This window comes from Prinia subflava, chromosome 1 (assembly GCF_021018805.1).
Source record: "Prinia subflava isolate CZ2003 ecotype Zambia chromosome 1, Cam_Psub_1.2, whole genome shotgun sequence".
Taxonomy (NCBI): Eukaryota; Metazoa; Chordata; class Aves; order Passeriformes; family Cisticolidae; genus Prinia; species Prinia subflava.
The window spans coordinates 19,108,707-19,131,807 of NC_086247.1; the positions used below are offsets into that span (position 1 = coordinate 19,108,707).

Sequence of the window (23,101 nt, forward strand, 5' to 3'; positions counted from 1 at the left end):
TTGCAATTTCAATGTAAAACTCAGAAACTGGATGGGGAAAAAAAGAGAATGTTTTCCAGAAAGCAATTCCAAATTGCCCTAAACTTTTTAATGCCAAAATAAAATTTCCTGTAAAGTTTGTTCTGCTTATAATACATCACTATGGTTATTTTCTGATCTTCACTCGATTCCAAATAAAATAATGAATAATGTCCATAGATGAGCTTATTATTAGACTTCACAGTTAATACTTACAAGTATAAATCTTGAGAGTTTATTCTTAAAACTTGTTTCCAGCAGCATCAAGACAATATCAGAAATTAATTACTATGTAAGATAGAACAAATACTTCAATATTTATAGGAAATTTATAGATATTCATGATTACATATTACGTTATTAATAATAGGTGTGCTGATGTTATCATCTATGAAAGAAAGATGAATTCTCACTTATTATTTCCCTGCGTGTTTTCATCTCTTCAGTCTATGCTTCTGGGTGATGTTTTCATTTGTTTGCAACAGCTTCCACACTTCTTTATAAAACTGACTGCATTTAAGCTCTGCAGATAACTATCTAATTATGTTATCTTAATGCATTACTTTATTGTAACTTTTAGAAAAAAACAATCAAACAAAATTATTGCAGCTGCACAGGTATTTAGCTCTAATTTGTATGGTTCTCAAGAGTTATCAGTTTAAATGCAGTGATTTGCCATTGAAACATTGGCTTGAAATACCTTGAAATAGCTCCCATTACTAAATTGCATGATCATTCCACTAGCGTAAGGTTTAAACAAAACCTGTTTTCCTCCCTAGGATCATCTGTGACTTCTCTATTTAGTTGTCCCTGCCTTTTTTTGCATTTGTAATTGCTCCATTTCCAGCAAGCCTCAAGCCCTCAAGTTTCCTTCCCACAGCATGATGTGCAAAAACAATATTTTCCTTTCCACCAGGATGGTTCTGACAGCCTCCTTTTAGAACAAGCACATCAAGTGCAAACCCAGATGATTTCAGGTGTGGCTGTGTCTGTCATCCCTGGGTACAAACCATTAACACGTGAAAGAAAAAAAAAATTCTCAGCTCGTTATTACTTAAAAAAAAAACCAACTTTGGGATTGAGAGCCGTGTAAATTGTTGGTCTATATGTCTGCATGAAGGCTGGAGATATGTACTTCACCAAAATACTCTACCTGAGTGCAGTTGGATGAAAGATATAGGTGGTCTATAGAGTGCTTCAGTTTTCTGCATCGGGATGTCCTGTGATGCTCTGCTTTACTTCGTTTTCCTCAGAACACAAACAAGCATTTTTATTTGTGTGAGAGGGACACAGATGTCCAGAATGGAGGCTCTTGGAAAATACTTTGTTCCCTGATCTTATGCCAGTCTGAGCTGTAAAACTATGTCATGTACAAATGGGATGCTGAGAAGGCTTGAAGTCAGAATCACATCTAGAGACCTGACACAGACTGCCCTATGAGCTAAATCCCAGTTCCACTGATGCAAAATTAGATTTCCCTTCACCAGGCTTTGGCTAGATCTGCTCAGAGATGTCCATTCAGGTTGAGCACTGATTTCAACGAATTTGGATGGATGCAAGAATGGATGGATCCTGACATCTGGAATCACTCCAGACAACCTGCTACAGTATCTACTTTTATTATATGCTAATCTACCTACATCAACATCTTGGGGGATTGCATGAATACTTCATTCACTGAGAGCATTTGGGTTTTTCTTTGCTTGAAACAGCTTTGTAAAGAAGGCAAGAAGAGTATCTTATGCCTATTTTTCTTGTATCCGAAACCGTCTTATGTCTGCAGGATGGAGAAATGCCAAAATTCCTTCTTTCAGCTGACTGCTGAGGGATTTGCTTTGAAATCTTCCTAAAGGCTTTTTTTTATTATTATTATATAATACCAAAAAATGAGTTAGTGAACTATTCGTTTTTATTATGTGTGGTTGTGGCTTATTATGAATATAAAAACAGATGCTGGACTTTCCATGACACCTCAATTCTTTCTACGTGCAGTGGATCCATTTATAAGAAGTGGTAATTGTGTAAACTCATCCTGGCTTTGCAAGTCCAGCTGGGTTCTTTCTGTATCACTCCTCACTGAACATGGCGTTTCTGAGGACCAAATTTGGTCTTTTTTTAATGGCAACCCTTGAAGGTATTCAACACCCTCAGTAGGTTTCTACTGATATAGAACCACCTAGAATTTATTGAATTGCTCTGAGCAGAAAACATATGGGTAAAATCCAACTGACTCTTTTCTGATATACCATCAGAAACGAGGGAGTGAACCTTCTTCCCCAGAAAAGGCTACAGATTTAATTCTGCATGCAGAGAATAAGCAGATTATTGAGATTATTCACCAGATAGGTATTGTTAAAGCTGTTTGTCAGAGCAGAGCTATATATTAAATCTGTGAGAGCCTCACAAACCATGTATTATCCTTAAATATGTCAAATGAAGAACAAATACATTATTTGGGCTACAGCAGGCCCACTTAATGAAAGTTTCTCAACAGAATTTTCTTATATTTCTGCCCATTTCTTAAGCATTACCTCTGAGATTATATCAGAGGTTTTGTTTTACATACATAAAGAAAAAAAATGGGTTATGCTAAATGTTTTAGAAATTTTGAAATCATGGTAGGAATTCAGCAAATCAAAAGGTTAGCAATAGTAAAAATTCCTACCTTTATTTGTAACAAAGCTGCAAAGAGATTCAGTTGATAACTTAAGTGAAACAGTTTAAACTTCTCACAGTTTAATCCACAGTAAACAGTGGTGAGTTTGTTTGTCTGCAGAGAAAGTATTAGAATAGAAAGATGAAGAGATAATGGGGAAAAAATCATGTTAAGAATATTCAGAAAGCATGTATGTTGACACATTTTCAAACTATTTATCTCAGCAAACCTAAGGGTTTTTTAGTTTATGTCTTTTGCCACAAGCATTTTGTTTTGAAAATGAGGCTACAGAGTTTGCTAAGGTCTTATGAAATATGAGTCTCATTTGTCCTTATTATTTCTGGCCATGCAGATGCCGTTTTTCAGCCCATCCAAGAGGATGCCATTTTCATGATGTAACAGGAATATAGTCTATGTCTTACAACAGAGATAAATGGCAAATCCTTCAAAATATGCATTGTTCTTAACAAACTGGGGGGGTGTAGCCCCATCCTTCCAAGACCTCTCACCTCAGTTTTTACCTGAAATTTTTGTATTATTGGATGTTATTTCTCAAAATATTCTCTTTCATTAAAGAAGAGGCAGCTCTGTGTTTTTCTACACTAAATATAGAGGCTGCAAAAATAAAAATTGCTTTGAGATGTCCCTGTAAATGTAGCCTACACAAAAAGTGTTTCTGGACAAAAAGCAGCAGCAGCAAGGTAAAAACACCTGTATCCTTTGCCCCTTCCCTTAGTCCATGGCTCAACTTCAAAGTCTACTTTTAGACTATTTAAAATGCTAGTATGAATAATAACAGGGAATTACTTTTTTACACCAAACTACACAAGGAAATTAAATTAAAAAAAACCCCTATGCTAATGCACTGTAAAGGTTGCAGTTACAAATCACAGATCTGTTCATGGATATTTCATGAGCAGAAAAAAGGCTAAATTTATCAGATAAATTATTCATTGTGAATTATTTGCTCAGCTCTACACTTTGCATGTGCACTGTATTTATAAATTTAACAGGGATTCTGGTGGTACCTCAGAAAGCAGCACGGTGCAGATTCTGCATATTCTGACGCAATTTCCAATTTCTCTCACCGTATATGTTCTGTGGGTGAAATTCATCCCTCCCACACAATAGCTCCTTGCCGAGGCTTTCATTATGAAACCCACCCCCAGCTCTCCTCCCTCCAGCAGGCTGGACTGCAGCCACAGCTGCCTTCCCTCCCCGGGGTGGGTGTGGGAGCCAAAGGCCAAAGAGAGGGCTGCTGGTGAGTCTGTAAGGAGGTGTGAGGCTAAACTTGGTTCTAGAGCTTGCTTGGGGGACAGGAAGGCAGCCGTGAGGTGTGTGCAAGGCTGGCCTGGCTGGCTGCTCTGCTGCCCCACAGCCTTCCCAAAAGGCTTGCAAACACCTCACCTGGCAGCAAAGCACTCCACAACTACTGCTTGTTTAAGCTCATGACTACCTTGGTATTGTACATTGCACAAAAATGTCACTGTGGTAAGTCCTTTTGATTCAGATGGGGCAATTGAGAGATGGTAAGATGGCAGAAGAAACCTGAAAACACTGCACAGCACAGCACAGCACAGCATCTTCCCCAGCAAATGACTCTGGAGAGAGGAGGAAAACATCTATGAACAAAAATGCCAACATAAGCACTAAAGGATAAAACAAGCAAACAAGCAAACAGTTTCAGTCACATACCAGGTCAAATCTCTTCAATATCTTAAGACAAAACAAGTGGAAGAGTATTGGTTTGTAGGTGAAAATTAAAATAAGCTCTAACATATAATTGTACATGATTGGCAAGAGCAGAATTTTTCATGAAGGGCAGACAGTGCTTTTAGAGAGAGATAAACACTTTTTTTTTTTTTAGCAGGGATGCAGAGCCAGAGCAGGGAGATGATTTGGCAGTGTATTGACTCCATGCTTTTATCCCTTCGGCTGCTTAAGTTCTAGGAGAAGTAACTTGAACAGGACTACAGTTTAATACACTCAGGCTTACACAGAAGGTATTATTTTCTCTTTGACAGGGTCCAGTGCTATTTTTACGCTGTTTGATAGAGAGCTGCTGTTAGGCCTCAGGGAAGGAATAGTGATTCTTTAAGTAGGGCTTTGCCTAACAGCAGCTTCCTCCCTCCTGCTACTTCAGCCACCTTCTCCGACATAGGAAATGCCCAACTCTCCCCTTACTTTAAAAAATACATGTCATTAACTATCTCTTTGGTAATCTGCCTAACAAACCCTGGTTTGTTTTTGCAGGACGCCTAACTCCAACACCAGCCACTCTGTTTATTAGTCCCTTCCTCCCCACTCCAGTGCCCAGCCTCCCTGCCTCCTCAATCACATGTGTTGTTTCTCATTTAAATGAACAGTTGGATTCTTTTATTTCTTACAAGTGCTGGATTCGCCTTATCGCCCTCATTCCTTTGGGGGTTGCCAATTGGTTTTATCCACGGATGTATCATTTCTCATGCTTCCCTTTTTTCTTACAAAGAGAAAGAACCACTTCGTCAACAAGCCTCTCTGGAGTGGAAGATTAAAAACCTAGACATCACCTACCTTGCAGCGCTACTCCCAACTGGGTTGTGTAAAACTCAATTAAACTTGTCCCCATTGAATACTGCATTACAGTACATTAAACAGAAAATTCTTCAAGCGTGATGACAAAGCTTGAAACCTTGCCTCAAAGCTGTTCCTTGTAGCTTTCTTTAACATTTCAGTCTTTATGGTGCAAGTCTCCCGTTGACACAACTTTAGTCCAGCTATGAAAAATCACAGAGCCCCACAGGGATTAAAAGAGAAAGAGGAGGAGGGGGGGAAAAAAGAGAGGGAAAAAAAAGAAAACCCTGTCAAAGCTGGTCTTGGCACTTTCCTTAGTATATCTACTGAAACTATATCACCAGCAGACAAGAACCTGAGAAGTATTAGGGAGACCTATGAACAACCTGACAGTTTAGTACAACACTGTGTTCAGTCTCTTCAGTTTCCTTACTGTATTTCCTTTTGTCCAAGAGAAACAGCTCTTCACAATCTCCCCCAATTAAAAAAATTACATAATGTCCTAAGATTGGACAAAACTTTGAATTAAGGAAGGGTACAAGTCTGAAAAAAATTATTTCAAGCCAAGAATCACAAACTTCTCCCAAATCCAAATGTCAGTGCCTTCTGAGGAAGTATGAATTAAGGTCCAAATTCTAAGCCACGTGTCACTGCGATGCAAATTAAATAACAAAAAATTGTTGCTGGTATTTCAAGTTTTAGTTTCTTCTCCTTATGAAAGGGTGGTAACAAGTTTACCACAATTTTGTTTCTACTACTAAGAAATAGTGTGACCTCAGGTAGAAACAAATTTGCACTAAAATAAGAACTGGAAAGGTTTCAAATTCTAAGGAACTACTCTAAGGAACTCGCTAAGCTGTGAGTTGTCCATGGGATAAGTAAGTAAAAATTTTATGTTAAAATTTCCCAAAACAAGAGTTATCTATGCTGAAAAAGAAAAAAAAAAAAAAAGGAGCATATCATATGAATTTAGAAAAATTCCCACTTTTCTTACATAACCCTAATGAAATATAGCCATGTTACATGTCAGCACCTTTGACTCCAAGTATATGTAAGTTATCAAAAGTCTCACTGACTGAGTAGTTACATTTCAGCAGTCCATCAATATCCTTCCAAATAGTTCTTTATTCTCTTGACTTTATAGTGATAAATATAAATAGATGCTAAGCATCCAAGTCCTTCCTAAATAATAATGCTTGAAATATTTACTTCTTACCTCCTGCCTTAAAAGTATGCATATTGATACTGAACATCTTACAGAGCATTTAAAAAACACTTAAAATCACTAAAAATATTCCTTCATTTCCTTGACAAATGCTGTAAATTATACACTCATTATTTGGGCTGCACAGACATGAAGAATACTGTAAAAGTGCTTTTTCTTTCTTGTGCACTATTACTTCAGTTTATACTAAATATTCTGGCCAGATAATACAAAAGGATTTTGAAGATCCCACATGATAGGCAGGCTATCACTCTGTAAAACTTATTTAGCAGTCCAGCTAAGTGTAGTTAAACACCAGATTATCACACATAGACAGCTGTATAAGCTCTGAAAAAGGCAGAATGATGCATGCCATTTTCAAAAGGGAAGAAATGCAAACGTAATTAAGCAAGCCACGTATCAAAATGCTGGAATTTGGTTACTTCTGGCAGTTCCTTTCCATTGCCTGAATTCTACATGAAGTCCTATGTGCTTTCTCTCTTGTGCTGTAATTTGCCAAAAAGCCCTACTGCTAAGACAATACTTAGGAGCTATGATAAAAGGATGTCAAGGGACCTGTAAGTCCCTGCTGATTACTTACCCTGACTAGTGACTTTTTTTTGATCTCTGGAGGGCAAAGTTCACTATCGCTGGGTACATACAATTTATGGTACATTATGCATGATAAGAAAGGACTACTCAGATGTGGTTCATTCTTCTTTAGACATTTCCTCTATGCACCTGAATTTCTGCTAAGACAGAAAATCAGGAAAGAAATGAGAACAATGAATGAGGAAAATTATGGGATGAGTCTTTTGCTCCACTACATCCTTTGTACCAGTAGGTGCCAATGAAGGTAACTGTGATAAAACAAACAAACAAACAAACAAACCCACACCAAACCAAACACAAAACAAAAAAACCCAAAACAACAAAACAAACAAAACCCCAAACCAACCAACCAACCAACCAACCAAACACAACACCAAAACCAAAAACAACACCAAAAAAAACCCCCCCCAAAAAAAAAAACAAACCAAAAAAACCAAAAAACACCAAAACCACAAACAAACAAACAAACAAAAAAACCACACCAACAAGAAGACAATGTACCAACCAAAGGCTATATACTGAAAATATTTTAAATATATCGAAATGTGAGCAGCTGTTCCCTGTGTTAAGGACATAGCCTAACCGGTTTAGTGCTATGAAGGAAGTCTATTTTCCACAGAAAGAATATTTATGTAAGGATAAAGCAAAATAATATAGCAACTCTACAAGAATACTAAGTTTAAAACCCAAAGTTTTCTTTAACAATATCATAGAAGAGTAATATCATTGCCCAAGTAATTTTTTTCTCAAAGTTTTTTTTCTTTTTGTGTCTTCTACTTAAGGTATTATTCTGCAAAACTCTTTCACTCAGCACATATTAACCCATTTTCATGACACTTGCCATATGAAAATGACTAACAGTAAGAGGAACAGTGTACAGTATTTTTTATCATGTTTAGTTGGGCATGTGCATCCACTAGCTAATTCTGTGGGGCCACAGCAAATTAATTCATTGAAACATGAATCAGAGACAACCTTTTACCAGGATCTGACCAGTTATTACTATGAAAGTGATAGAGTTTGATAAATCAGGTGTTTGATTTCTAGCATATAGCTAAAATCTGTTACAGCTATTTCCAAAAGATAAAATAGATTCAGATTTACTGTTAACAACTGCAGGATCTCTCTTTCCCCCCAGTATCCAACATTATTACTACTAATAATAACTAACAAATTAACTAACAATCTTAGTGACCGGAGTCTGCAAACTTCAAATGCAAATTGACTCAACTTTTTTCTAGAAAGAAAGGAGGTAAAGAAACTAAGTAAAACCAAAGAATGCTTCTGGATATTAATGGCATATTGCCATGGCAAAGTGCTCAAAGGAAACTTCTGCTAATCAGCTTCTATTGATTCCTCTGCAACATCAACACCCCAGAGATGACACATGGGACGTGATCCAGCCATACAGGACTAACACCCAAATACAGCAGTTCTGAACTTTAGATTTTTCTTCAATATCTTCAGCTTGAAGACCAACTCTTGGATCTCTTGTGTATCAGTTCAACTGAAAAGAATCCTATTTAAGAAAACGCTTTTGTTAAGGAAAGTACTTCCCAATGGCTGCTTCTGGAGATGTCTCTTACCCAGGAACTGAATTCTTGCTGTACAATTAGCCCTTTGAGTAATCAACTATTCAAATGTTTAGGCTTTGCAATAATTAGGGACACACTAGCACTAGAATAATTTCTTTCACTTTCCTGAATGTGTTCATATATTCTTAAAGAGAAGAAGGTCATGCATCAGCTCATCACTTTTTTGGAATCTTCTAGCTGAATATATTATAGTGCTTCTTTAGGTGTAGTTGATCCAAAATTAATTTTTTCCTGCTTAACATCACTCTTTTAAAAAGCAGAGAAACGGCATTTTGAAAGAACAATTTTTACGATGCTGTGAATAATTTTTTAAAGATATCAAAAAATTCAAGCTGCTCAATGTGCAAAGTTAATCCACTTATGTCCTAAATTATAAACTTAAGATCAAATCAATAAAAGAGAATGCAGAATATAATTCCTTTTACACGTATTTCTGTAGGAAAAAGTAAGAACAAATAAATAATGAATTTTAGGAAGTGTATCAAAAATACAGAGCACCAGTGCCACACCTACATAAAGCTGAAGATCATATTGTGGCAAGCTAGAAAACTGTCATGCTTCATTTTGTTATGGTACACTGGATAAAACTGAGAAATAGCTGGCATGTACAAACCCAGCATTCTCTTGACTCATTGCAGAGTTTCTGACACTTATGGATTTACATAGAAAGTACCTGGAAAGAGAAGGAACCATATTTAAAGCACCAGTCTCAGCAGATCTGTTGAGATAGTGCAAAAGACCAGAAATGGCTTCCATTAAAGCAACAAAAACAGTTAATTTCTTAAACAGCTATTAGAATTTCAACTTTCCCCCTAACTTAGCTAGTTAAACCCAAATAAAATACATAATACTTTGCATGACAAACAGTAAATTGCTCCTGGACCACTGATCCACGCAAGACTCAGGATGGGGTTCTGAACCTACAGCCAATGCTTGTTTAGCCCTAATTAATTTTTACTTTAAGAGGGAATGAAAGATAAAAGTCTCTAAGTCATACTTCAGACTACACTTTCCACCAAAGTAAGCCACTGAAAAATATCATTGTTTGTGATTTTATACTTCATTTGCTCCCATGATAAATATAATTTAATTGAACCTTAATCATAGAACTGGCTTAGCCTTAGCAATCTGTCAGTCTTATTTTAAATTTTCATTTAATTGTGACTTGAAAATGCATTTAAAGCTCACATAATTTAAATCCATTAAAATGCACGTGCAGTCACCATAAAAGTGAGCCTGTTCACATTTAAAAGAACAGATTATTAATAGAAGATGCATAGTGATCACTTGATGCCACCCTTCTCATTTCCTAATGTAAAACATTTTCTTTTCATCTCATACTTTAAGTTCAATTGCCCATCTTATCATGTCAGCAAATGTTTTGTCTGGCCAAAGACAACGCTATGTCCTCTACATCTCAGACGCTTCCATTCCTATGTCTGAACATTCGTTTCAGCTAAAGACCAACAATACTTCATCTTAGCTTTCAGCTGAAGTTAGCATGGCTTCACCAAGGGCAGGTGTGGCCTGACCAGTGGCCTTCAGTGATGCAGTGACTGCATCAGTGGACAAGGGAAGAGCAACAGATGTAATTTGTCTGGACTTCTGTAACGCCTCTGACACGGCCCTCCACAACATCCTGGCTTTCTAAACTGAAGAGAGATGGATTTGGTGGATGATTTTTTTAGATGGATAAGAATATGGTTGGACAGTCACATCCAGAGGACAGTGGTTAATGTCTCAGAGACCTGATGGACATCAGAGAAAACTGGTGTTGCCCAGGGGTCCCTATTGGGACCAGTACTTTTTAATATCTTTATTAAGGACACAGACAAAAGGATCAAGTACACCCTCAGCAAATTTGCAGAAGACACCAAGCTGACACACCTGAAGGATAAGATCCATCTAGAGGGACTTGGACAAGATTAAGAAGTAGCCCATGGGACTCTCATGAGGTTTAACGAGGTCAAATACAAGGTGCTGCACCTGGGTGAGAGTAACCCCTGGTATCAACACAGCCTGAGGGATGAACAGATCAAGAGCAGCACTGCTGAGGACTTGGGGGTGCTGGCATATGAGAGGCTGGAAAAGATCCAGCAATGCACTTGCAGCCCAGAGAGCCAAACAAGTCCTGGGCTGCACCAAAAGCAGCATGGGCAGAAGGTCAAAGGAGGTGATTCTGCCCCTTTACTCTACTCTGGTGAGATCCCACCCAGAGTGCTGCCTCCAGCTCTGGGGTCCTCAGCTCAGAAAGGACATGGACTTGTTGGAACAAATCCAGAGGGGCCACCAAGATTAGAGGAATGAAGCACCTCTTTCATGAGGAAAGGTCAAGAGAATTCGATTTATTCAACTTGGAGAAGGCTTTGGGGTGACCTAATTGAGGCCTTCCCTGACCATCCTGAAGGGATGCTAAAAGGAAGATGGAGAGGGACTTTTGACACAGCATGAAATGACAGGCAAAGTGACAGGCTTCAAACTGAAAGTGAGTAGGTTTATAGTAGATACTAGGAAATAGTTCTTTACTGTGAGGGTGGTGAGACACAGGAACAGGTTGCCCAGAGAAGCTGTGGATGCCCCATGCCTGGAAATGTTTAAGGCCAGGCTGGATGGAGCTCTGAGCCACTTGGTCTAGTGAAAGGTGTCCCTGTCCATAGCAGGATGGTTAGAACTAGATGATGCTTCAGCTCCTTCCAACCCAGGGCATTCCATGAGTCTATGATTCATATTAGTCAATTCCTGTTAACCTCATGATTCTCAGTTTTCTTAAAAATGTCTTTAATTTTTTCAGATCCTTGCACTATCCTTATATAGTTACAGTACATTATTTATATATAGTCAGCTGTAAAAGGAAAATTTCAACTTGTGTGTGTTTCTACATCACCACTGTTTCAAACAAGAATTCTTCATTCACCAAAATAAAGTTAATGAGCCCTGTATTATCTGACTGCATTTTAATTTTTAAAAAGTTACAATGGTTACTTAAACCACCTGATATGTAAGAATAAATGTCTCTTCTACTGCTCCTGATGCAATTTAACTTTTTAACATTCTTTCTACAGCAGCTTGCACTCCATAAATTGCGTATTTTTCTCCATGTTGTCTTTTACTTCCACCAGTTTTCTACAAAACTAACACTCTTCTGTAATTTATAAAGCTAATAGTAGTAATTTTCTTAAGGTTTAACAATGTTAGCCAGGACTTATTCTGTCTTCTGAAGTAGTTTGCAAATAGTATTTCCTCCTAATGACTACTAACCTGTGATAGTATAATTGTTTAGAGCAGATGGGGCCACCCATGCAGAAGCTTCCTATTGCAGCTATAGGAAGAGATTTCAGAAACTTCTGCAGATTGAGTTAAACACAGGCTGAGGTGTTTAACTGAGGCCTGAGGTTTTGGTGTCTGATTATATATATGTATATGCATGTATGCAAGTATATATGCCTACATACTATGATACTATCAGAGGAAATTATCTTAGAGGGAATTACTGCTCCAGAAATCCTTTGGCTCTGCATGCCACCAACCAATTCAGTCATGTGCATCACCACTCAGTTACAGAACATCTCTATTAAATCTGCTTCAACATCACAACTTGCTTCAAATATCACATTTGAGCACGCTCTAGCATGGATTTTTGGTTGTCAGCATCACATTGCCCCATACGCCCTGACAGAATGAAACTCAAACAAGAAAGAAAAAAAACTAATCTGAAACAGCAATTTTTTGTGTTTTTCCTAACACCAAAAAAAATTACATTTTAAAAAACCTGCTCTAAGTTCTCTCTGTATTTGCACTAACAAGAGCTCATTCCTTAGATATTAAAAACATACTGAAGCAGTTTGCAACTTCTCCATACTATCTTCAGTTTCTTCAGCTGGGAAGCCTGAGGGGTGCTCCAGTCCTGGTGAGAAGAAGGGCACCTGTAGGCACCAGAACAGCCGGCCTCAAGTGCAAGAACTGCAGCGAGCGACTCCTGCATTTTCTGCCACGCTGCAGTTCCTTCTGCAACCTCCAGTCTCCCTTCTCCTCACTTCACCACCCACTCCATAGCCTTCCTCAAAGAACAGGGTGCAGTCACCACTGCATCAGGAAAAGCAGACATGGTCTGCAGTGCTGGCCTCGGCACCGTGGTGCTCTGCTGTGGAGTCCTGCTCCTCGTGGCCTCTGCCTACGCTCAGGAGCAGGGCTGGAACACCACAGGAGAAGGAGAGAAACGCTGACATTAATCTTTGGATCAGAGGGTACACACACTGATCCCCAGGATCAATAGAGAGGTCAGGATTCAGCCACACACGATCTCTAGCTACATCTCTTAAGCAATTCCTGATAATGGTGGAGGGAGATGTACATACGGATGACTGAGGGTTACATCTTGATCCCATTTTCTGTTTAACAAAACCTACACTCCAGAAGAGCTTTTTTTTCAATTGCTTTTGGCTCTGAATCCATTCTCCTGAGCATAAAACAAAACTCAAGTGTCTCCGGTACTGCAACACAAGCTATCCATTTCCTTAACATATACAATGGTTTTAGACTTTTCTAACATCAGGAAGTCTCCTTAAGCTACTATATTAACAATGAGAACAAAAATGAGCACAAATTGCTTTAACACAAAGTCTAAGTATCATCAATACATGAATTATCAGGATCCAAAGTCTGGCTACAGAGTTTGAGAGAACTGCTGGCTCTGCCATTGCCTATGCAGGCAAGCACAGCAATCACCTGCCAGAGCCTCCAGAGTGATAGGAATAGAAGCTTAGGGACCTAATAATAAATCACTGGCTTGCAGGTCAATTAAGAGGCCAAGAAACACTTGAATCTCATTGTGCCATAATAATGGCCTTGCTTGAAAGCTGGCAAAGACAAAACACATCCCAACATGATTTTAACGCTGCATTCCACGTAGCCCAGCTCCAGTATCCACATGAACATCATGAAGGTTTTGCTGGAAGCTTGGCACCCTGAATGCTATGGAAGGGTCCTTTACTAGCACAGGGCTTAATCCATTTGGAGATAAGGGGCATAGAATTCTCACACCTCAGTGTCTGTTATACAAACAACCACCTTAAATGGGGGAAGAATATATTTCAACATTTTTCAGCTTCTGCTTTAACATGGCACACCATTAGTTTTTCTTGTATCACAAATACACAGTATAAGTATTAAATAGGAATCACTACAAAACAGGCTGCAGAAGAATCCAGCCCTACTTCCTCACATACAGACATTTTATACTCAGCACCAATGGAGCTGCCTGCAAAGAATGACCCAGGTTTGCTATTAGGCTTCTAGGTCATGGTTTCACCTTGACAACAGCTCTTTCATTTCAAGCTGCAACATTTTCCAGGATCCCTAAGGTGTTTTCATTTTTGTCAGGAAGTATAGGGAGAAAAAGTATGAAAAAATGATAAATCTTAATTCACAAGCTACAGGACTATCTCTGTGTCCCCAGCAGAAAACTTCAAATCCAATCCAGGACCTGGATGTGTATTAGGAGGCTGCAGATTTAAACCTTGTCCACCATGATCAAACTGGATTTATGGAGCATCATAACTCTCCAGACACCATCCAGCAGCTTATTAATTTAATAGACTCCTGTCCATTCCATGATGTTCCTGCCCTGACAGTCTCTCAAGATAAGGTGAAAGCCTTTTGACAGGACAGAGTGCATATATATTTTCTTCTGTTTTCTTGTGGATGGGGCTGTCGACAACTTGAAATGTGTGGCTCAGCAAATTTGGGGCTTTTTTCTTCCTTCTTGCTTTGTAGGGAAGATGACAGAGGTAATGGTACCATGAGCCCCAGAGATCACAAGGTTATTGCAATCCTCAGTAGTTACTGAGTAAAATGGGTAAAAAGATAATTAAAAGTAAAATACATTTAGCATATATCTCATAATAATCCTGATAATAATGACAACATTTTTATTTAAAAAAACCCTTAATGACTGATTCTACAGCAATTGACTTAGAAAAATGAGGTACAAATACATACATTGAAAAAAAAAATCTCTGCACTCTTCTTGCATTTATTCTTGCCAGTGGTCTCAGTGTATGAAGCAATGTTTCTTTTCATATGGCCACAGTATGAAGTGCAGACTGGGCTTCTTTTCCATCCTGAATGTGCTGTCACAGGTGAGTTTTAGACTCAGTTTACAGCTTTTTATCACTTCAGTCCAAAATACATAATTCCATGCAAATCATGTCAGTATTCTGCCTATTTCCTTGTCTCCTTAAATGAAAAATAATTCCAATTTCGAACTATGAAATACACTACACAGTAAGTGATAAGAACATAAGAAAAAGACCCAAATCAATACACATATGAGAAAACTCAAATAATTTGCTTGCTATGTAAATGAAATGCACTAATAATGAACAAAAGCATTTCCATATTCGAAGTGGAAATTTAGTTGTACTCCCGTATTTCTTGTCATCTTCCCTTTATTATCTGTATGCTTAGAATTTAAAGGGCATGTAATAATATACAGTGTGCTATTACATGCATATCCATAAAACTGAATAAAATAACCTTTTTATTGTTGATATTAATAAAATATACAAGGCCCTGACCTCTAACGCCCTAAAGCAGAAAATACCCCCCTGGATCTATTTACAAAGGTAAAAAATGAAAATAAGGAAAGAGCACAGTCCTGCTCCATGAGTTCTTTAAAGCTGAATAGTGTCTGAAGTACATACACAACACTGTGACTGCCATCAACAAGCCATAAGGACCACTAGTGATAGAGGCAAAATATTTTCTCCTGTGTCCAGCAAGGAAATTATCAAGACTGATTTGCAATAGTTTCACTCATAACAATGCCATTTGGCATCCCACCTTCTCAGCATCCCTGCAAAGCCAAACAGAGAGCCTGACATCTACTTACCAATCATGCCCTTATGTCTGTATCTACATTTTCTTCCAATGACTCTGAATGCAGATATATTATTCTACGTAAGCATTATGCACATAAATCATACTTCTCTTGAGAAATACTTTGCCATTTTTCAGTATTTTGTAAAAAGAATCCAAAACAAGTTCTTCCATAGACCTTTGATACTAGGATGTCACGTGTTCTGTTAAAAACTCAGATTTTTTTTGTCAGGGGATACAAAGAAGGAACAAAAACCTTTAGCACCACCAAAGGGTTCAGCATATTGTACAGCGAACGGAGGCATCCAGTAAGACAGCAGGTACTGCAGTTTTCTGACTGTCCATGTGGAACAGACTTAGTAAATTTACTCAATTTGCTTTTTCATAGTATGTGGAAAAAAGCCCCTTGCAATCTAAAATATATGCCCCAAGTTAACCTTTCGCCTACTAAACAACTTGTTCTCTGACCCAAACCAAATTATACTCATATTCTAATGCAGCAGTGTTTAAACTTCTTACGATGTTTGACCTCTGTCTCATTAGGGTCCCTGATGCTGTATGTCTGTGGTGCAATGTACCATTAGACTGCCTGAAGTTGCAGCAGAAAAAAGAATATTTGCTAGCTAAAAACTCTCTTGCTGGGGAAAACATGGTATCAAGGATCTCACAGAACATTCAAGAAAAATAATCCTGTCGCCAAACAAAAATATAAGTACCCTTCTGTTACAACAATTGACTTTTCCTCTATGTTAAAAATTAGAATGTTTATTAAATTAACAAAATTAAAAATTGCCTTCAATTTTTCTTAGTGGTTTCGTGTAACCCTTTTACAATGTTTGTATTGTCAGTAAATGGCACATACATCAGCTAAATAAGCCACCCCAGTATCAGTGAAATAAGTAACCAGATATGTGTTTACTGACTTATTTAACGTGAATTATGGGGCTCAGCAGCCAGTGGAAGCCCCAGAAGGGTCGAGCACAGCCCTCTGCCTCCATCCCTGACTTCTGCCCTGCCCTCTCCTCCGTGCTGCCTTTCCTCAAGCTCCTAGGAATAAATTAACTACATGACACAGTTTCAGTGTGGGCAGCTGTCGTTTTAACTAATGCCATTCTGTAAATCCACCTAGCAGGCTCCTTCTCTATTGTGATTGGAGAATAGACTTTTTTTGGGCAGCTTTCAAAAGCCACATCTGTTTGAGCAAGCACCTATTCCTTAGCTGTGTGGAGCAGCACTCCCCCGAAATTCCCTCCCCACGCTTCCCGTTTTTTTGTTCACCAAAGAAAATGACAATTCTCGGATCTCACCCTTAGGCAACATCCTCCCTAGCAAGGATTTTGTTACAGTCGCTCAGTGGGCACCGACTGTGATTTCACTTAGGGAGCGACGGAGGCTTTTTATGGCACTCGATATCCTGTGTCCGCACCAGCAGCACAATTAACGGAGCACCCTGTGGAATCACTTACGGAGATGTCGTGCGGTGCCTGTGCAACCGCGCTGGGCAAGGACGGGGTTTTTCTCCTCCCGCATCCTCTTGGAAATAACAAAGGGCATAAACTACTCGGTGAGGCCAGGCAGAGGAGGAAATAACATCAGTAAATCACTAATGGAAATGCAAAACCAAACACTGCCTGGCACAAACTGAGATGATGGCTGGCTTAGGAAGTGTGCGAGTCACTGCCTGCAGCCACCTCCCTTTTGGCAGCCGTAGCCGACCCCAGCGCAGCACCCCGTGCACCAGACCCAGCCCTGTCCGTCCAAGGGGCAGCCTGCAGGGCAGTCCTCTCCTAAATGAGGATGTGCAGCAGGAGCCGTGCCCCAGGGCTGCCGGGTGGGACGATGCGCAGCCCGGCCGGCCCAGACACACGGTACACATGTTGGCTTTCCTGCACGGAGTTATCCTGTGGTGCTCTGCAATCAATTACTGTTATACCACCATCATTAATAATTTTCTTAATGAAAATGATTCTGTTGATCTCCGTTGTATTTTAATTATCAGAGTTAAGCATAATTACACTGCAGCTCTGAGCTGGCATGTAGACTCCTTTAGGGCGCAATTTTGTTTTAACACACTGATAATGTAATTTTACATTGTGTCAGTTGTTTAGTTATTATCCAGTCGTACAATTCCGCTGTATTCCTGATAACAGATAATAACCTTAGCACCTCCTATATCCTGAAGTCATTTAAAAAGCAATATTGGAATTTCACAACTAGCTAACTTAATCGCCTTATGATTTTATAATTCTCACAGCTAAATATTTGTACAGACACCCTGTTTTAACAATGCCACTAAACATACGGTATCCATACATTTCACATAAAGGGCTTATATAATATCTAGAAAAATGTCTGTTACATGAGCATGGCTTTTGGTCTGTGCTACTGTGGTTTTTACACTGTTTCTATTCTGGTCAGTAATAATTTATTTTTTAAAATCCTTGCCGCTTCAGTGAAAGATTTACAGTAAATAAATATCCCAGCCCCCTCCCAGCTTGTGAGGAGACTCTTAACCATGGTCTTAGAGATTTTGCAGGTCTGGTGCATAACTCTGTTAGGCAAAAATGTTTCTAAAGCACACTATGTAGCAATGATGATACAGTTCATGCATTACTACTTCCTACCACTGTAACTTGCTTGAATTATGCTGAAGCTTTTTTTCTTTTAAAGGACGTATATTTCTAAATAAGATTTAATTCATAAAATCTATCTCTTAAATCTCAGTTTTTAGGACATATATCAAATTACTGAATAGACTTTCTGAAAGACCATTTTTAAAAAAAGAGAGAATTTTATGATAAATATTAAAACAAAAACAGCATTCCTTTTGAATGTAATTACAGTAGCAAAAGTTTCCTTTCAAGAAAATGGAGTGGAATAATGCCATGTGCCATGAGTAGCCAGCTTCTATCAGAATTTGTAAAATGGGATAATAATTAATGATCCCCAATGAACTGTTTTGCTCTTTTCTAACTTGTCCTAATATCGGGGAAATGTAGTTATAAAAAATACAGGCAGTGATCCTAGACTAAACTGAATAACTAGAATACCCCTTATTTCAAACACTGAATATTTATTTCATAGCTATTCACTTTGAGTGTACTCAGATGTGTGATTTTAAATAACTGATCTCTTTATCTAAAGATAGAAGATGACTTGTGATTATATGCACTGTAATAACTTAGAAATACAATCCTATATGTGTAAATCACAAATATATCTATCTATATACATATATGCACATATACATGCACACATATGCTTTGTTTGCCTAGGGAAAATATGAAGTATTTTATACAGAGAAGGAGAGCATTGAAGGCAAATAGGGACTTAGCCAGCCAGCTCAAATTCTCTTTCAATAGAACCTACACTCTAGGCTCCTGCCCCTGTGATTATTCTGTGTGCAATATGTGGGTGACTACAGTAGTCACAGCCCCTAGTGAATTGGAAATCAGACTGACGTTCCTGTGTTCTCATGAAGGATCTGGGGAAAACTCTGCTCTTAAAGATATCTCTGTAATGAGCTAAAAGGAAATATGGCATGTGCTTCTGAGTCAGCAACTGATCAACCAGTACTATGTACTGTTAGCCAATTCTAAACTTATCTTGGACTTAGAAATGTGCCAATTTACTCCACTCATCTCATCTTGAGTTTAGTACCGAAAACAGCTCCCAGGTGACCAAATCTGCTACATGGACAATTCCACACATTTGTTCAGCTAATTGCTTTCAGAAATAACAACGTATTGCTAAGCAAACTAACAAAATTACACACATGCAACTACAACATAACATCGAATTACAGCTACATGCCAGCTGACACCGTTTCATTAGAAGTAATGGCACTACAGGAGACAGAAGCTAACACAAATCAAAGCAATGTAATCTGGAATGATGAGATACAAATTGAAGGAAGAAACATATTTCTATTTATTTATTTTACCATCTTCTATTTGACATTGTTTTCTGATCCAAGCCAATTAATCTTTCTATTAAAGAAATCCCAACAGAGCTCAAGGCAAGGGTAGATGCTTAATGACCGACAGAGCAGCTACCTTAGAGTGCAAAGAGAGAACAGAACACAGTGAAAGCAAAGCATAACTGCAACTTACTCCCTGCCTTAGTTTAGTGAAGTAACAGGCTTTTAACATGTATTTATCCTCAAATTTATCCTCAACTTTAGTTATAAAATGCATCTGTCATAGAGACAATAGCATTCACCTTGAGTACTGTTCAATTGTCTCACCATTGCTTGTTAATGAAGTACTAAAATAACCAGCATGATCAGTGAAACGAAATCTATCACTTTTGAATGAAAATACTAGTATTTTGGGTTAATCAGATTGCATCAAACTGAAACAAGTTCTTACTACTAGAAAAAAAAAAGTTGTATTTCAATAGAGTAAGTCAGACAGAACCAAAACTGTCTAATGAATTAGTTAGTATTTGTAAAATATTTTGAAGATGAAAAGTCCAACTGGTAAATATGTGATAAGTATTATTGTAACTACAGAAAGAATATAATTTGATAAGACATCATGCTATGGGAATTTGCAGGAGCTATGTTTTGGAGTGAAAGTAGTTTCCCATTACATTAAGAAGTTTTTGCAGAAAAGTTTGCCTGTGTGTATTCTGTATTATGAACAGCAAACTGCAGGTCTGGATTCATTCAAAAAGCTTCAGTGTGTTTGTTACTCAGAGCACTTTACTGCTTCTTCCACTTGGGCTGCAATCAGCCAGCTGTGAAGGGAGGGCAGCTCAACCCTTTTTAGATCTGAGCCCAGTTCTCTAGTACTGCAGGTGTTTCAGGTTGTAGAATGAATGTGTTGACATTCTGTAATTATAATAGAAAGAATTTATAAGACCCTGGTGTGCGACTCATTTTTAACATGCAAATTCCCTGTTTTCAGCGTTTCAACTTTCAAAGGCTTGTGGCAGTTTAAAGGCAATCCTCTTATAAGTGTATAAATTGCAATGATTATAGGAACAAGTTGTAATTGTTTCTAGTAAGTTTTTAGGAGTCTTTGATGTTATGATTAGTGTTTTGTATGTTAATATATTGATATGGCTGCTTATTTGCCTGGATGCTTGTATGCTGAAATGGTCACTAGGTTGCCTCAGCAAACAAATCTTTGATCTCAGTAGGTCTGTTTGGTTAGAAATAAAACCTAAAAGAAATTAAACGAGAACAGTGCATGTTCTAAAGTGTTCAGAAAGTGCTGAGATTGATGATTGAAATACAAGGAAGGAAGGTCATAGTTTTGCAACCTGATCTGTAGGGTAAATGCCAAACATAGCTACACTGTTATTTTTATTCCATGTATTCAAGTGGTGTTTTGTTTCTCTTTTTTTTAAACGTATTGTAATGATTCTGTAGTTGCATTTAGAAGCTTTCACAGTGACTGCACCAGAGTGGTGCATAGTCCATGGTGCTATGGACTGAACCCAAGGCTCTTTGTGTTGTTTCAGATGCAAGACAAAAACCTGTGCACCTTGAACCAAAGGAGCTGTTAGACATGGTGGGTCAGATAAAGCACCTTTGATGGGCAGCCTTGTACGAACTCGTACTGATGGAAAATTCTGAAAATTCACATAAGACACAAGTGATACCCATTGCCACTCTCCAACACACTCCAGTGAAGCATCATCACATCATGCCACTACACAGACACTGGAATTTCAGGGGTGACAACCCTGAAATCCAGTTCCATTTATCTTACACTACCATGCTGACATAAAGTCTTTTCATATTCCAATCAAATTCTCATTCTTCATATGAAACTGGATTTCAGTTAGTAGGCTACAATGTAATGCAAAATAGAGAAATGATATCCAGTACGCCCCAAAACAAAACTCAAAGAGAATTCACCTATTCAAAGCGTATAGGTTTCACTGATGTTTCCCAGAGCACTGACTCTCACAGAGAAATGGATGGTTTTATGCCAGCTCATGTCCTTCAGTGTTTATAAAGCATTTAATAAACTACAGGTACCATGTCGGGTTTTTACATCAGTAAAAGAAAAAAAAAAGCAAAACCAGAACATGGAAGAAAAATGGGAAGAAAAACTGACATTAAGGGGAGACATAGTATTAATTTTGTATGCAACAGGTACATATTTATCTCAGCAGCTTACACAAGAAAGTAAAGAAAAAAATCAGTTTGTGTTTACCTTTGCTGTACACAATGCAGTTGTTTTTGTTGTCTTCTACTCCTTGCCAAGTCACATCCAGGAGCCACTTGGGGCCAGCAGTCAGTACCATAGGGACTGAAGCCTTTGTCTTCTGTAGGAAGGATGATAACAAACAGATGCCATTTGTTCGCCTTGATTAAGAATGTGAATAATAATGGTAATCATTTTATTTGCAAACAACAAAATCTCAAAACCCATAAGCCAAAGTCTTATTCCCCTGCCTCAGGATTTTTTTAAAGAAGACACAAGCAGGAAGCCTTAGTTCTTTCATTGATTGAATGGTGAAACTATTATCAAGGATTTTTCCAAATGATCTTGGATCAGATCTCCAAGATTACACAGATCTCTGGTGGCTGAGAATTATAAAGGGAATGTAGATGACTTTCACAGCAAAGAGCCAAGTGTTTAGAAGTGAACTTTAGACACATTGTACCTCATTATCAACGGGATCTCACTATTTCCTGAAGCAGACAGAAAAGAATTTAAAGAATTGGTATCCATTTCCAAGATCTGTCCTGAGAAACATTCGTATTATCATAGGAAATTGTTCTGAATGGATAATGGAATTTTTTCCCCCTTTTGCTATATGTTGATGTGTGATTTTACTATGTCTGAAATAGTAATAATGATAATGATTCACTGCAAAAAGACTATCAAACAAGTTGTATTAATACATTCAAGGACTTAAAAGTAAAGCATGACATCATCACACCTGAAAGGCATACAGGCAATTTACCATCTCCTGTCTGTATTTCAGATTCTAGACTCTGAGAATTTTTTTATTTGAGGCAATAAGGCAGAGGCCTCAAATTGATTAATACTGAACTTCTTTTACTAATCAAATGCAAAAATCCTGTGGGCAATCCTAAGTTTGTCGGTATGTAGCACTTAGACTTCTATCATAGACAGTTCTTCTCTGTATCAAGAACAAAACCACAACAGAGAGTACAAAGTAAAACAGTCACAACGTAACTTTTAATTATTATTTCTGGGATATAATTTTGTCCAAGACATTCCAACATCTTGTAAGAGAATTTAATTATTTTTATACTCCATCAATAATTCTCTAGTTGTCTCAACCTATTTTTTATTGTGATATTCTATATTACTAACTGAGATAAAACATTTTAAGATACAGAAAATCATATTTACATGGACATTCCAGACACTTTGCCAACATTTATTACTGATAACTATTCTAGAAATGTAGTGAAGAATAAAAACATTTACCACAGAACATATTACATTCACAAAATAAACCTGAAAATATTTATTGAAAATAAGATATTGCTTAAAATATTTTAGTTATGTACTATTAAATCAATTATCTTAAATAATGTATATTTACAATAATTACATTAATATTTTAATAACAATTATAGAAAAGGACATTAAA

At 37.8% G+C, this 23,101-nt stretch overlaps 1 protein-coding gene across 2 annotated transcripts in view; it reads right to left on the bottom strand.

Annotated features, from left to right (window-relative positions):
- Positions 1–23,101, bottom strand: part of ZFPM2 (zinc finger protein, FOG family member 2) — a 308,395-nt gene that overhangs the window by 90,938 nt on the left and 194,356 nt on the right. For both annotated transcript variants that reach the window (XM_063389408.1, XM_063389399.1), the window contains one exon: positions 21,685–21,796. In XM_063389408.1, coding sequence (XP_063245478.1) covers positions 21,685–21,796 — 112 coding nt within the window. The remainder of the gene's footprint in view (positions 1–21,684; positions 21,797–23,101) is intronic.